The 15,495-nt window shown below is 42.7% G+C and overlaps 1 protein-coding gene across 1 annotated transcript in view; it reads right to left on the bottom strand.

Moving 5' to 3' along the window:
- Positions 1-2: 2 nt before the first annotated feature.
- The window catches only part of zgc:158316 (uncharacterized protein LOC790929 homolog), a gene marked incomplete at its 3' end in the record, with an annotated part of 38,278 nt that continues 22,785 nt past the window's right edge, over positions 3-15,495 (bottom strand). Inside the window, exons 5-13 of the mRNA XM_035676959.1 lie at positions 14,389-14,568; positions 12,418-12,498; positions 10,463-10,578; positions 8,507-8,602; positions 7,587-7,703; positions 4,618-4,705; positions 4,253-4,409; positions 3,301-3,483; positions 3-256 (exon numbers count right to left, since the gene is read on the bottom strand). Coding sequence (XP_035532852.1) covers positions 3-256; positions 3,301-3,483; positions 4,253-4,409; positions 4,618-4,705; positions 7,587-7,703; positions 8,507-8,602; positions 10,463-10,578; positions 12,418-12,498; positions 14,389-14,568 — 1,272 coding nt within the window. The remainder of the gene's footprint in view (positions 257-3,300; positions 3,484-4,252; positions 4,410-4,617; positions 4,706-7,586; positions 7,704-8,506; positions 8,603-10,462; positions 10,579-12,417; positions 12,499-14,388; positions 14,569-15,495) is intronic.

Raw genomic sequence — 15,495 nt, 5'->3', positions numbered from 1 at the left:
CTCTCCCTCTCTCGCTCTCTCTCCCGTTCCTTCTCTCGCTCCTTCTCCCGGTCTCTCTCCTTGTCCCGAGACAGCCGGGCCGTGATGGCTTTCTTGATGCTGCTGCTGCTGCTGTTAAGGCTGCCGCCCCTCGGCCCCACGCCGCCGCCTGCCTTGGTGCCGCTGGGCTGGCTGCTGTTAGACGCCCCGGAAGAGAAACCCTCGTCAGGGTCGTTGATGTTGAAGGAATCTTCCCCGCCGCTCATACCATCAGCGTCTGAACATAAACATGCACGAACATACACAGAAAGAAGCATAATAGACAAACAGAAAAGTGAGCAAGGTCAGACATTGACTGAGGATCTGTTAATGTAAAATCTGACTGTGAACAAAACTTTTAACCCTAATGCTGTAAGTCTGTTGGAGAAAATTTTAACATGCAGCGGCTGTAAACAACTTCCAAAATACTAATAGGCCAATGACTATTCATAGTAAAGTACCAAAATTATGAATCTGATTGGTTGTTGACAGTGATGTAAACAGACCTGCTACAAACTCTGATAAATCCGAGCAATACGATTTTAAATGTTACGAGTGTTGTGCAGAATAAATTAGCAGCCTAAATTAGTAGCCTTCAAACAGGCCAGCAGTAACACTCGCACTCAATAGATCATGCTGCTTCATTAGCTCACTCATTAAACACCAAACAGAGGGACAATTCAATACTGTACACAATGACCTTGAGCTTTGATCATCTGATGTAATTCAGATCGACTAAAATCTGACTAGCTGGTTTGTTTAGGAAAAGTGCGAGTTCAATAACCTGCCTGATGAGCTTGTATTGCAAAATAAGTCATACTCAGAATATAATAAATCAAGAATATAACTGAATGTTAACAATTAATACCTGGTGAGTAAATTGATAGAATTCTAACAGGCACAACAATGACATGAATAAAACTAAACAATGAAACATTTAATATTCCATCTATGACCTCTTTGTTGGACAGCTGAAAGGGAAAAATATGATAAATTAAGTTTGAAAAAAGCATGTTATTGACATACAATATGCAGGGTAAAGCCTGTTAAAGAGAGAGGATCAGCCGTCTGTCTCTGTCATGCATCGTTGGGACAAGCAAAATTGGACGACAGGGAACCACAGGCAGCACCAGAAAAGAAATGGAGAAACAGAGAAGACAAAAGGTCTGGACTGACATGCACATAACATGAGGAGAAGACACATGCTCTCCTGCCCCATCCCTCGTTTCTCCCGCAGCGCCGGCCCACCGGTCACATAGTTGGCTGGCTGGCCTAGACGAGCCCGCCAATCTGTGTAGAGCACTGAGGCGAGTCCATACACCTCATCAGATCAATAGCACTCCAGTTAGAGCTGATAGCCCTCAAGTCTAAGTGGGCAAGTCTGCAAGCCATTGCAGCCAACCCAATCCCAAATGACGAGCTAAAACTCTTAACATGGATGCAATTAACGGATCGTACCAGTGTTCTTACATGTTTCAGCCTTTTGAGTACAATTTGCTTACGTTCGTTTGTGCAATACATGTATGTGCTTTCTAATATATCAGTTTCCAGTCCTTTCAGTACGCCATTTCAGCTGTAGACCATTTAAAAAAAACTCTTCCTTGATGATGCATTCAAGGACGCTCTGACATGCAAAATGTTTAGAGCTGACTGTGAAAAATTATTGCACATGTAAGGTGTGTTTCTAAGAAATTAAACTTTGAACATATGAACATATAAAGGTCCATGTGAAAGGATAATGTGAGTTTTTATAATAAAAAACCAAGGGAGGAAGTGCTACTTGGATCTGGCAGTGATGTAAGCCGGATTAACCAAAGATGCAAGCATCCTTAAAACACAGCAACAGTGAGAGTTGCTAAAACTGTCTCTTTTCGTAATGGCAGAACAAAAAAGTAAAGCTATGAAATAAGCTATGAAAGAGTAGCTAGCTCAAGCACGGTTTGCGTTACGTTTATTTAAGAAAAATGAGGGAAATCAAAAATGTGTGGTGTACTGTGGAAAACGCTTGTGTCGAAAGTAAATGCAATTTGTAGTTAACCGGCTTAAAAATGCAAAAACCACCAGTATGGTCATTTCCAATATCACTGCAATGCAGCTCCAAAATACAAGGACAGAATGTCCAGTAATTGCACAGAAACCTTGAGCGATCAATCTCGTAAATAATTAGCAACTTTAAGGATTTCTTTCGCCACAGCTGCACCGAGTTTAATGAACGATCATGGGAAGAAGACGGGATGGCACAAACACTGACTGTTCAGTCAAGTCAAAAGCTCTGAGTGATGTTTCAAGATTTCAAAACATGTAGCAACCATTGACAGTATGGTAGCAACCACACATGGAAATGGACACACATTCAACAAGACAAAATGGGCCGTATGATAGGTCCTGGCAGTAGAATAGCCTTTGCTGTTTAAAGTGTTGGATTTGTTAACCTTGACAACATTCAGTCTGCTCACTTGGCCTTGTCATTTGAAATGTTAAGTGTTCCAGGGTTTCATGTTTTAGCAGAAGCTTGCCGTAGCGTGCGCATGCATGATGAAGGGCTCGTTCCCACTCACTGAGCTCAGGAAAAGAAACGCAACATGGCAGAACACAACATTAGCATACAATAAAGCTGCTGGACTGAAAAAACAAAATGGAAGGCTTCTTCCTGCAGAATGGCGGCAGCAGATGGGTGCTGCTGGCCTGAGTGACCCTAAACTTGTGGAGCTGTCAAACACTGCGAGGGGCAGTAGAGAAACAAGATGTCGGGTACTCTGTGCCAGTTTTGTTAAAACTGATGTCTGTTTCCTGTTAAAACTACAGAAAAAATGAAACCAATTATCAGACATTGAGAAAGCCCAGAGTAAAAGGTCAAGCTGCAGGCTGGGCACTGAACATGCTCAGTGAGTGACAAGGGCGGCAGTCTAAAGTACGTTGGAGGCATGATGAGGAAAAAAAAGAGAGGATATGACATGATGACATGGCCCATGCAAAATGGCCACTAGCCGCACTTCCTTCAAACCCAGAATAGGCGACTCTTCCACTCTTGTATGAAACGAAAAATAGCAGTGGTCTGGTAGTAGAGGGGTTTGTTGGCTGAGGGTCTTATAGATTGGATGAGTTAGTATACTCTGGGGAAGTGAAGAGGCAGCCAAAATGGGAACGGCAGAGTTAACCCCCTCAAGCTGAGGACGGGTAGGAGGAGGAGGAGGAGAAGGAGGAGGGTTGGGAAGGTACAGATCGAAGAGGCACCTCCTCCTGAGACCCTCTCTGCTCTGAGTGTCCGCCCCTGTCCCCTACCCTCAAATGTGATGGGGGGAATGATGCTGCTGCTGCTGCTGCTGTGGTGGCTGTGAGGCCGCCCTCCTCTCTCCTCATTGGCTGTGGGGTCCCAGGGAGTGTGGTGGTGTTGGTGGTGCTGGGCGAGGCTAGGAGGATTGACGATGAGGCTCAACTCTGCATCAGTTGAGTAGTCAAAACAATCTGGGAGTCAACAACACAGACGGGGAAACGTGTTTCTTTAGTGGCGACAAGCACCAATCGATCCGGGCCTCATCCATCATGGGCACAGCGGGCCTAACAGCTGTCTGTTCAGTCATTCGTAGATTACAAAATATTGAACAAAAAGGAAATGCAATATTTTAAAAATGAACTACCCCATTAATCGCCCATCTCCTGGGTAAAATGGAGTCAGCAGAATCTATGGGCACCATTTTGTCGTGAGTTTTTCTTACAAACCTTAAATCTGACTGGTGACACAAAGCACGCCACACACTTACACTAAATGACAAGACGAGCAAAAAAAAAAAAAAGAGCGATAAGGAGCAGCGAGTGGCACAAGCACTGCAACACAGACACTATATGACCAAAGTTACATACAATAACTGACAGGAAACACCATTTGGATGATGCTAATGGTGTGACTGGTTTACACAGAAACGGATTTCCTTCTCGCTGCTAAGAACAAACACCAGAAAAGTTATTCTCTCACCAAAGAGTTCCTTCTTGTGGCTTTTCACTGATCGAAAAAGAAAGTTCATAAGTTTAAATCATATGTGAAGACGGCCCCTTGTCCAACCTACGCTAGGGTGCTAAGTTAATAACAAGGATGATTTAAAAAAAACAAAACAACAAACAGTATTGTAATGGATCTACTGAGATCTCTCCTGTACCGAGGCCTGATTCACTTTTCTGTGTGCTGAAGCCTTGATGGCATGTTTTCCTGTTTCCTGTCTTCCGACTGCAGTCTTACCCCCTCTCTTCCAGCGGTGGCGTCGTATGGAAGCAGTGGTGATGGCTGAGATGGAGATGCGGCTAATTGTGGGTGTCACCTCCACCTGGAGCACCTTGCGCCCCCGTGGCTCATCGGGAGCGCTATCTGGCAGAGAGTTCTTCATAGCGTTTCCCAGCTGGAGATGACACATACACAGATGCAGATCAATAAGCAGTTAAATGATTAAAAAACAGGATTATAAGCCAGATTTGGCAATCATCTATGCTTGTGGTGATTTCTGTGAATCGTGGCATATCAAGAGCATTATTTGAATAGTGTTTTTTTATTTGACTTCAGTTGAACTGATATGATTTACGCCTTGCACACAGTGCCGTTGGTCTTACCAGGAGAGGCTGGGAGTAAAGCTCCAGCTGGGCTCTGTACAGAATGTCCTCCAGAGCTTCCCGCCCCATCTCCCACTCTCCATTGTATCTACACATCACAACACAAAACAGAAATGCATGCACACCAGCATTTAACAAAGTCATGTTGTGGACCTATTTGAGTAAATAGGAGTGTCTGACAAGATGCCTTGATGTCTGAGTCACATCCTCCTGAACTATTATTAGTTATTTAGTAATGCCTGCAGCTACAGCGAGGGAGGGGAGGAGAAATACAGAGTGATTATACCTCTCTATCACACTATTGTCTGATTGACCTGTGATTTACCTTTTTTTCTTGAAACTACAAAAAAAGTAAACACATACATTTGGGAATGTGTGAAATCACAAAAATACCACGGTTTAAAAATGCATTACAAAAAACCTTGTCACGTCCTTCATATCTGGTAATAATGAAACTATTAACATTATGGGCATACAATAAGTCATCACCCCCACCAATCACGACTAGATTATTATAAAATACTGCAAATCAATAAGGATTACCAGTTTGTCCACAACTGTACAGCCAGATTAAACTAGAATTGTGAAGTTATAAATAACAGTGGTGAACAGTGATAAGAATAGAGCTAGGTAATATGACCACAAAATAATGTCACAAAAATTTCAAACACTGATACAAAAGCTAAAATACTAGCTTACATAATACATAAGTACTATTGGAGCTCTCTGAGAAGTCTGCTTTGTAAGATTAAGTCTTAAAAGCTCAAATTTTGCATGCTGCTTCATTAATGAGTTAGACGTAGAACAAAAGTGAGACAGGGCTGAAGTGAACACTGGGAGACCACTGGTGTAGTGATTTATGGGACTGCTTCCAAAGCACCTGGAGAAGATGAGCAACCACTGCACACACAAACAGGAGGGATGTAAGTGCTGGTATAGGAAAATGTTTTGGGTTAATCACCTGGCCCTTTACTAAAGATGAGGGACTGCCTTTATCTCTGCATAAGGTAATGCCACAACCCCCGAATTCAATCAAGAGGGATTAAAGGAACAGCAGCAATACATAAATACATTAAAAAACAAAGAAGATGAAGAAGAAGAAGAAGAAGAAGTGCACAGCTGAACTCTCTTTGATCCGGTTGCACACATGCAACAACAGCCAGGGATAAATTTGTGGGGTTCCCGTTAGACTTGAGATGAAAAGAATGGATTGAATGGGCAGGTAAAAACAGACTCTGATGTTTTGAAGGCTGGAAAATCAGTCCAGAATAAATTTGAGACAAAGACAGGCATGTGTCTATTTGCTCCACCCCTCTCTCGCTCTCTCTCTCTCTTCATGTGGTATTACAGTGCTGTAGCATTAGCAGACATATTAACCTAAATCCCAGAGTGCCCTCAGCGAGTGCCAAGGTCTCTCTGCATGCGTCGAGCTGTGTATTCATGTTTATCTGCCCTTCACGTGCGCTCGCTCGGGCCAAGGGTGAATGTGAGAGCTCAGGCTGGTATAGACGTGACCTATGGTAGGGATGACTAACAGTCTGGGTTTTTTCCCCAACGGCACCGAGTGCTCCAATCTCCTGACTTGCTGCTGTGCACCCTCGTGGGGTGATGAGGTAGAATGCTTACTCGTTCTCTCCTCGCCACACCATCCACAACAGCGGTGATTTTTCAGTCACTACCATATCAGGGGATCCATCTCTGAGGAGGAACTATCATCGAGGAGACGTAATCAGCTTTGCAACGACTGTCCTCGTAGGGGATGAAATCACCTGCTCCCACAATGCACTGCCGATGTAATCAGTCTGTACAGTGGGGAGCTTCTGTCCTTGGTGGAGTGTGAGCATATGCCGTTCTGAGATTTTCTGCAGTAGCTCACAGCAAACTAGAAGAGAGACTGCCCTCATTAGCGATGTCCCGCAGAGGCACCACAACAAAAATGAGAAACACTGAGTTATGTCGCTCATAAAAAGAACTTTGTACATGATATCAGTAGTGATATCAGTTAAGGTGAGGAACAAGCATGAGATAATCTTCCTCCCAATTATCTCATATCTATTACTTAATTTCCTCAATGATCTTCCAATAAAGAGTGGTGATATGAAGTAGCCTGGATAAAAAGCCACTTAAAGCTGCTATTATCAGTAATCAGGTTTTGTACTCTTTTCTTAGGAAGTCCCTTTCCAGGACTTTTCCAGTGAATGTATTTATCAACCACAACAACAAATCTAAATTTGATCATTAATAGGCTGTCAGATGTAAATATGACTGACTACAGTATTTCTTATACGTTATCAGTCCTTATCTACAGCCAGTGTTTGGTTTGTCCGTTCTGTGCTACTGTAGAAACAAGGCAGTTCAACATGGTCGTTGACTCACGGAAAGGCGACGCACGGCTCCATTCTAAGGGTACGAAACACCAACCACTTCCTATAATTCACGGGTGATTATCATCACTACTGCAAAACATACATTATATTCCATTTTTGCCAACAGATCCTCCTAAATGTTACACACTGGACCTTTAATCAATTGGAAAAAAAGTCTCTAAATTTCCAGATTTTCCAGTACACATATGAACCGTGTTTTATAACAATGTATAAAATGACAATGCTTTACAGTCAAATCATCACCAGAATCTGCAGCTCCACTCAGCTTTATAGAGAGTTTCAGCACATTGTTTAGCACCTCTACTGCTTGGTTCATTCTAATAGCTTTATTTTTGGCCGCAGCAGGCAGCTGTTTTCTGAGAAAAAGCTCTAAAAAACCCCTTTACACTACCTGCTCAGCTTTAAAAAACAGGCAGACACAGTTAGCAACTAGCTGGTGAACACAGTTTAGCATTTAGCAGCTAAAGAGACATATATTTCCCTGATAGAGATTGATAGAGATAAAAACCAGTGTGAATATTATATATTATATTATAAACTTATATTTGCCAGGTGGCCACAAACTACTTTAAAGATACATACATGGCGTGATAAACAGCAGTCAGCATCTGCACCATGAACTCGGGATCCAGCAGCACACGGTTGCAAGGTTCCCTCCAAAGCTTCTGCTGCTGCCGGGGGAAGCCACATACACACAACCTGAGGAGGGAAAACACGCATACACAGTCCCATAAGTACGGTGACTTATGTCATACTGCATCATGCAACAACAAAGAGAGGTGGTTTAGGAAGGAACAGCAAGATTTTTAAATGAGAAGTTCCCTCTAACTGCTGCAGGAAGTAGCATAGATCAAATGAGAACAACTACAAGGGAACTTCAGTCGCTTACTAAGTAAACTACACAAAGAGGAAACACATCAAACGGTGAGTAAAGAGAGAAGAAACTTTAATGATTTTACACCTGTAGAGGTCAGGCAAGGTTAGAGGACGGGTTGTTTGGGGTCTACACAGTGAGCATTGCTCTCATGCTCTGAAATCTTCACAGTAACAGTTTGCCATCTGTCTAGACTGACTTTGCTTCGGGCGTTGGTCTGTCTGCTCACTCACAGTAGGGAAGTCTTAATATCCTGAATCGTCTGCACAATGTGGTGGAACCATCACTGGGCGGCGGCTCCACTACAGAGCTTCATACTGTGAATTCCACATTGATCCTTTGTCCTAACTCCGGGGCATCTAAGTGTTTCCAAGACAGACGGACTCAGATAGGTACCCATCAGTGATGCTTTCATTTGGCCAATCACTGACAACTGAGCCCTAATGAAATTGTACTTATCAAATCCTCCTGCAACGAGGACAGTCAGTATCAGGGTCAGCGTATGGCTACAGGGCAGAAGAGGTGATTTAGTGCAAGAAATGGAGGTAGAAGAGGAGAGGGAGATCACTAATTGGATACAGAAAAGACAGAACTGACGACACACATGCTTTACACATGTTTTCCTCACCGTGAGCTCATCCTGCAGACTGACTGATAGGACGACAGGGGCATGTAGACCACAGCAGAGTTGTAGCAGAGCATAAGGAAACACAGCACTTCAAACCTGCAACCACAAAACAGTCAAGCACTGTAATACACAGTCTTATTAGGGCCAAATTAACTCAGTCAAAACACCAAGAATGATATAATATAAAAACATTTAATAAATATCAGTTTTAATCTGATTTCAGCTAAATCTCACTTCGTCTATTTTTCTGTGACACTTTTACTGTAGACAATTATGCAGATTTGCTCAAGCAATTTCTTAACAGTGAAATGTAAAATAGTCTGCTAGCTTTGTTCGCTATTAGCTAATGTATCATGTGTTGATGCACAGCTTAATATTCTGAAGTAAACACCTTTAAACTTTCAATACAAACCATGTCAGTGGTGTAGAGTCAGGTCAAATGCAGAATGCATGACACTGTAGTTTACATTTAGTTTATTGGTTTAGTTTAGTTTCTGTTATATTTTAATGTAGTAAGATTATGTTTGTTTTTGTCTTTATTACGGAGATAAATTAACATGTTAGATGCGCAGGTTACCCATAACACCCTTCTTTGTGACAACAGTACAAGTGCAACAATGTGCCTTTTTTAAATCCATGAGAGGCCATATCTGTTTAAATGTGATGTGAATTACTGGCCCATATCTAATTTGCACTTAACACAGCAGTGTAACAGTCAACAGATTGTATAGAGCCATCAATAATCCACTTGCAGCAGAAAAACTGAATTGAAACAAGTGTTTAAAGGCAAAAGAACATATTACATTTGAGTTGAAGTAATTTAAGTAAATCATCTCTTTGACAGATTGCAGATGCTTGAGAACAGTGAATTTTATTTTAATGTTCCATTTGCACATTACAGTTACAGTCTGATTACGATGAAAGGATAAACAGTGGTATTTAAATGAAAGAAGAACTATCCTTTTGAAATGATTCCTTTTTTTTTTTTAATATCAGTAAAAATCTCAATATTGTGCATCCCTATTTGCTGCATTTGTGTTTTGGAGTGTGTGTTGATGGAGGACAACCAGGAGGAGGACCTCGGGTGTAAAGGCCATAATTGACTCTGTGCGCAGGGGGAGGTAAATGGCCTTGCTGTATATCATCAGTCAGAGTGAGCTGGCACCTCTCAGGAGCTTTGGGCTTTCTCCTCATAAACACTATCTCAGGCCCGGCCACGCAAATGGATTTCCAGATAAGCTACGAGGCTTGGCCCTGCTGAAATCCATTGAGTGTATTTATGATGCTGTGTTCATCATAGCCCACGCTGCTCAGGACAACACGTAGGTTGACCAGTGTTATCTCTGCATGCCCTTAAATTATCAGTTCTGATACCTCAGATGTGTGTCCGTCTCTGTGCATGTGTCACTGCAGACAAAGACACACACAAAGTGCAACTCTGCTCATTTCGGTGCGGTGGAGGACCATTTTCTGGCAGGATTCCAGCACGCTTCATTACTATGCTAAAATTATCATTCATCCACAGCAGCAGAGAAAATGTGAGAGCCAAAAAAGCTTTCAGGCCTGCTGAGTCTGTCCAGAGGAGGCTGAATGAGAGACGAGGGGTTACGCTCTGATCATCCTAAAAGGTCTTTTTCATCTTACGGTGAAAGACGAGATGGGAGGTAGAAGAAATTGTTTTGTCATAAAAAAAAAAGTAAATAAATAAATGAATAAGAGAGCGTGACATCCATAGGGTGATGCCACCTGTGTTTACTGAAGCTGAACAGCCTCCAGCGCTGCCATTTCACTGAATAAAAAAAAAGCGACAAAAATGTTTCACCCCTCTGATAACTCATTCAGTAAGCTAGACCCTTAGCACAATGTCTCTAAACTGCTGCAATTTAATCTCTTTTGTGATTGCCGCGTCTCGAATTATTCCCTCCTTGGCGACAGCTGGTGGAGTCAAGGCTGTACCTGTTCTGAGCTGTGAAGGTCTCTCTCTGAGGATGGAGGCCACTGTACACCACTCTGATCAGATCATGTTGACAAAGAGCCCCCTCTGTCAATGCCATAGATCCCAGGCTAGAAGGCTGCACACACAAAAGAAAAACGGTCAATTAAACACACCCCCCCATGTTGGCTTTTGCTACATGCGAGTAAACTGGCAGTGAGGATGTTGCGAACAGGCTGCAGTGTCCTTCAAATTGTTGATTGACAAACTGGGGCATTTGCTGTGCTCAGATGGAAAACTGCTGTGATTAGTGGTCATATTTTATTAGAGCGGAATGATATTTCGACTGGACCTCTGCCAAACTCTCAGTTAACTCTAAGTCAAGGTGTTATTTCACACATTAAATGACATACCTTTAATGAGAAAATGATAAACCGATCGTGGAACGAGATCTGTCAAGATCTCAGCGGCTTACTTCCTCTGCTAAAGAATTTCCTGGGGAAACCTGCAGACATCCCACCCACTGTATGTAAGCGACCCACTCACTGTAAGAAAGGTATGTATGTCTCTCTGAAGGAGAGTCAATCCAGAACAGACAGACATTTTCTTAACAATAAGCAAATTAATCTTACATCTCTTTATTTCATGAGTCAAATAGACATAGATTAAGTGGCACAGGTGATGACTGGAAAAGAGAACCAACGACTGAGTGGAATTAAAATATACGTAAGTGAGAATATATCACAAGGCCACTTCATCATGATGGTGTGCAGAGCAAAAGTCACCCCTAAATTGAATTGATATTCTGTCCTAAGTATCTTAGGCGATTCTGAGCAGATGCGGAGGAGAGGACAGATTAATTCAAAAAGAGAGACTGGAGTGTATGCTAATGCTGGAGGCCTGGGGATAAGGCCATGTGATGTGCGGAGCGGTACTTTAGCCTACGAAGCTTGTTGTGATTCACGCACACATTCACACGCACACATTCACACTCACACACCCACCCCCCTCCACCCCGCCTCCATGCTTTCTTCATTCGCACAGCATGAAGGAAAGAGCCTCTCAAGCTTGTAATTACAGCGATAAATCGCCCTCAGCACACGCCACACACTGTAGTCTCATCAACACTCACTGACACACACATACTAGCACCCACTGAGGGCCATCATATTGTATGAAAATATACGGCACATGCTTGCGCTCTGCTTTTGGTAGCAGATATAAAGTCTAAAAGAACTGGCCAACAGCTTTTTTTCTGCCCTCCTTAAATGGTCCTAGGTCAGCATGTCCTGTTAAACACCTTTCTAATGAATTCCAGCTCAACACAATAGTCAATACTGTGCTCTGTTTTAGCAGGTCAGAAGTTGAGAGGTTGCACAAACACAACAAGACAGAGAAAATGAGTCAAGAAGTAAGTAAAAGGATTGAAAACCAAAGTTAAGAGCCACCTCATCAAAACACCAACAGAAAGGTGCAAATTGTTAGGATTTATTACTGGGTAGTTAAAATTTTGACTTGTAGAAAACACAGAATAAGAAAGGTGGCTCTTGCAGAGAGGGAATTAAGGTGTTAGTATGCTCAAATCAAAATGGCAACACTTGAAGGCGCAGTGAAAAGCCGACCTTCATAGAGAAGGGCGCAATACATCAGAAAATCTTTCCTTGCAGACATTCACAGTGACATAGTGACAGAAGTAACTGTGTGAAAAGCCCCCAGTTCTGACTTCAGAAGCATGCGGCGACCCTAACACATACAGATGGATAAGCCCTGGAGGTGACATTAATGAAAATGGACACTGAGGAGGTGTCATCTTCCAAATAGCCACTTAAATAACTCTAAGAGGCAAAGACAGAGAGGAGGAGACAGAAGCAGTAAAAGAGATTAAAAAAAGAGGGATAGGTAGATAGGTACAACGAGAATGAGGGTGTGGTGAAAAAGCCTTAAAAACATTGATTAATAGAACAGACAGGAGCCCCACCTCATGATATACTGATGGTTTGGACAGAGAGGGGATTGTGAAGGACAGGAGCTTGCTGTTGCCGTCTTTGTCCACGATCTCCTGCAAAACCAAAGAAGAGACAGAAAAAGCTGTGTCATTAAACTGATTAGAAATCATACTTTTACCTGCAGAACTTAACCCAGTTGAGCCTTTTCTCTGCTGACTGGGGGAAAGCATTTAGCAGCGTACGGTTAACAACTGTCCCTCTAACGCTGTTGAGCTGGTATAAGACCATTCTACTGGTACATGTTATTGACTCTGACAGATTAAATGTCACTGCCAGCAACCTCACCACTCAATTCCAATTTCACACTGTGATACATAACACACAGATTAATGCGTCCCTGAAAATGATGCCATCTTTAAAAGTAATGCCTGATTATCTGCACCAGTCACAATCGCAGTCGAAATGATAATGAAGTACTCGCACACCGACGTAGAGCTGAGCCTATTTTCATTCGGCAGAAAGCACTTGTTATTCTTACTTTACTTTATAAACCAATTACGTGCAGCTGAGGAGGATTCAAGTGGTGTGTAAGAGTTATCAAAGCAATTGTTTTTACTACATGTGAGCATAGCAGGCATTGTTAATGGATTGGGAGATGTGTTTTCGGCAAGTGCATAGCATTCCTCGGTGTTATCGGTATACTTTACGGCGGGTGTGGAAGAACTTTTGTCAAATCATTAAATATGGATGAATGTGCTTTGCAATTGAATGTTCCCCCACATGTGCAGATCAAAGTGGTCAGATTTTCTGGTTGTGTGGAGCTCCTGCAAGTCAACCAATGCAAAACAAAACAACAGACAATCATCCAAGCATCCATAATCTAAATTTTGGAATGTGGCACCAAAAAGGCTTTTATCCCTTTTATCTCTCATTCTGCCCGAGTGTACTGTTGGTTCAGGCCTCGTCCTGCCCTTTACTGGCTAGCAGTACATCTCTGAATATCTGATGGGACTGCTGAGAGCATAAGCTGTTAATCAGAGCTCAGTCGTCAGGGACCATAGGCGTGAGGTCTATGAGCATGTACAGTACGTGTGCGTGTGTATGTAGTGGTACAGCGAGAGGATTAAATTATGCATGGATATACCTTTAGCCGTGCAGGGCTGACATGGAGCTCTTTCTATTGATGTCTCTAGCTCTTAGTCCATTTCCCCAAGGGTGTTTCCTGGTGATGCAATCCATCCAGGGTCTATCCATTAACTGGGGTTTTCCCTGCAGATCTTTAATGTCAACAGACTTACAGCCTCACTAACGTACCATCTGTATTATATCTAAAAGAAAACCAACTATTTATAACTATCAACGTTTTTTTTTTACCCATTAACAGTGTGAAACAAAGAGCCATTCATAGCGATCTTTACACTGTTTTTATCTACCTATATTCATCCATGTTGACCAGTAACACACTAACTTTTGTTCTAAAAGTATGATACTGAGGCTATAAATCACTTATAAGTAGAATGAATTGTAGGGAGAGTTAAGAGTTGGGGACAAAACAAGGCCTTTCTTTGTCAACTACAGCGCCAATTATCACATCATGGGTTTGAAGAGTTAAGTTAAACTGCAGGAATTTCCCATCCCTGCTGGCCATTTATGACCATGATGATGGTGATGATGATAATAATGTCAGGGTCAGTGACAGGGCAACATCCCTCAAGCTGTAGGGATTCTCTAAAGGATACTTTGCCTAGTTGATGTTTCCAGCCACTGTTTCTTGAGTCACCCTGGCACACATCTGCACTCTAATCCTTGCCTCTGTTTTACGTCACAGCTCCTCTTCTGCAGCCTTTTTGAGGTAGCTATTTTGCATCTCTCTAAGGAATGATACTAAAGATGCAAAATGGCACACAAATATATATATATATATATATATATATCTATATCTCACAGCTAGCATTGCCTTTACCCCTTCACAACCCGCTATACCCACGAGGACCAACACCTACCAGGTTATAGATGCCCAGGAGGAGGGCCTCGATGCAGCCATTGCTCTGGCGATCCCTGCTGGCCGTGACGCGCAGATATACCCACACCAGCTCAGGCAAGAACTGCAGGGTGAAGCGGCGCAGACGGTCTTCAGAGCTCCGGTAAAGCTCGAACAGTTGGTGGCACACAGGCTCCAGTAACTGTAATGGAGAGTGGGGGCATTAATAAATGCTAATAAGTACAAGTCTGAGACCCCAGTGGAAATATGACAATATGACTGACGGGCTTATAATGAAAACTGGATATGGAAAAAAGAAAAAGGCATCTCTACCATTATTAGACTGACAGTCCAGAAAAATAATTACCACCTTCTTCAAGCTGTGATTATCATTATTTTTGAACAAGTAAAAACATCAATATAATGATATAATGTCACAAAGAAATTTGTAAGGTCATGTTAAATGAAATGGTCTGCCTTATTTCAAATTCATCAGATTAACATGGTCTGTGGTGACAGTGGTGAAGTATAGGATGAGGTGGAGGAGGAGATATGACTCTCCATCTCAGCAACATGAATGAATGTCATCCTGACTATAACACGGAGGGACGGACAGATGGAGGGAAAGTTCTCCGGCCGGTCAATAGTGGGAGGTGTGTAGGAGCAGAGGGGATAAATCACTACAATGGAAGTCTGGTCAGATGTAGTCTCAAGGGGGCCAGCTGAGCCAATGTGTTTATACTGTCCAGGGGTCAGTGAAGTGAGTGCCCACACAGCATTACTGTGTAAGTGTGCATGTGTGTGGTGGACTGTGGCTGACCCTGAAATAAGAAGCAACTCATTAATGAACTTGGCTAGGCATTTGGCCCTTCATGTCATCAGCAAAAAACACTCACACACGCAATAGTCAAGCACACTTCGCACCCTCTCTCTCTGTCTCTCTCTCACACACACACACACACACACACACACACTATCTGTCGCTCTCCTGGATCGCTAGTCCAATCATTAATGAGACTGTGCCGCCAAATTGACAACACTAATGGAATTTAGATCCATCCGTGGTTGCTTGACACCCAAGTTTGACCATGAAAGAGGTGGGGGAAGGGGAAGAGGGGAAAGAGAATTA

The sequence above is a fragment of the Morone saxatilis genome, unplaced genomic scaffold, assembly GCF_004916995.1.
Source record: "Morone saxatilis isolate NCDOM2014 unplaced genomic scaffold, NCSU_SB_2.0 Contig5, whole genome shotgun sequence".
Lineage (NCBI taxonomy): Eukaryota > Metazoa > Chordata > Actinopteri > Moronidae > Morone > Morone saxatilis.
This window is presented reverse-complemented; position numbering and strand designations above follow the sequence as displayed.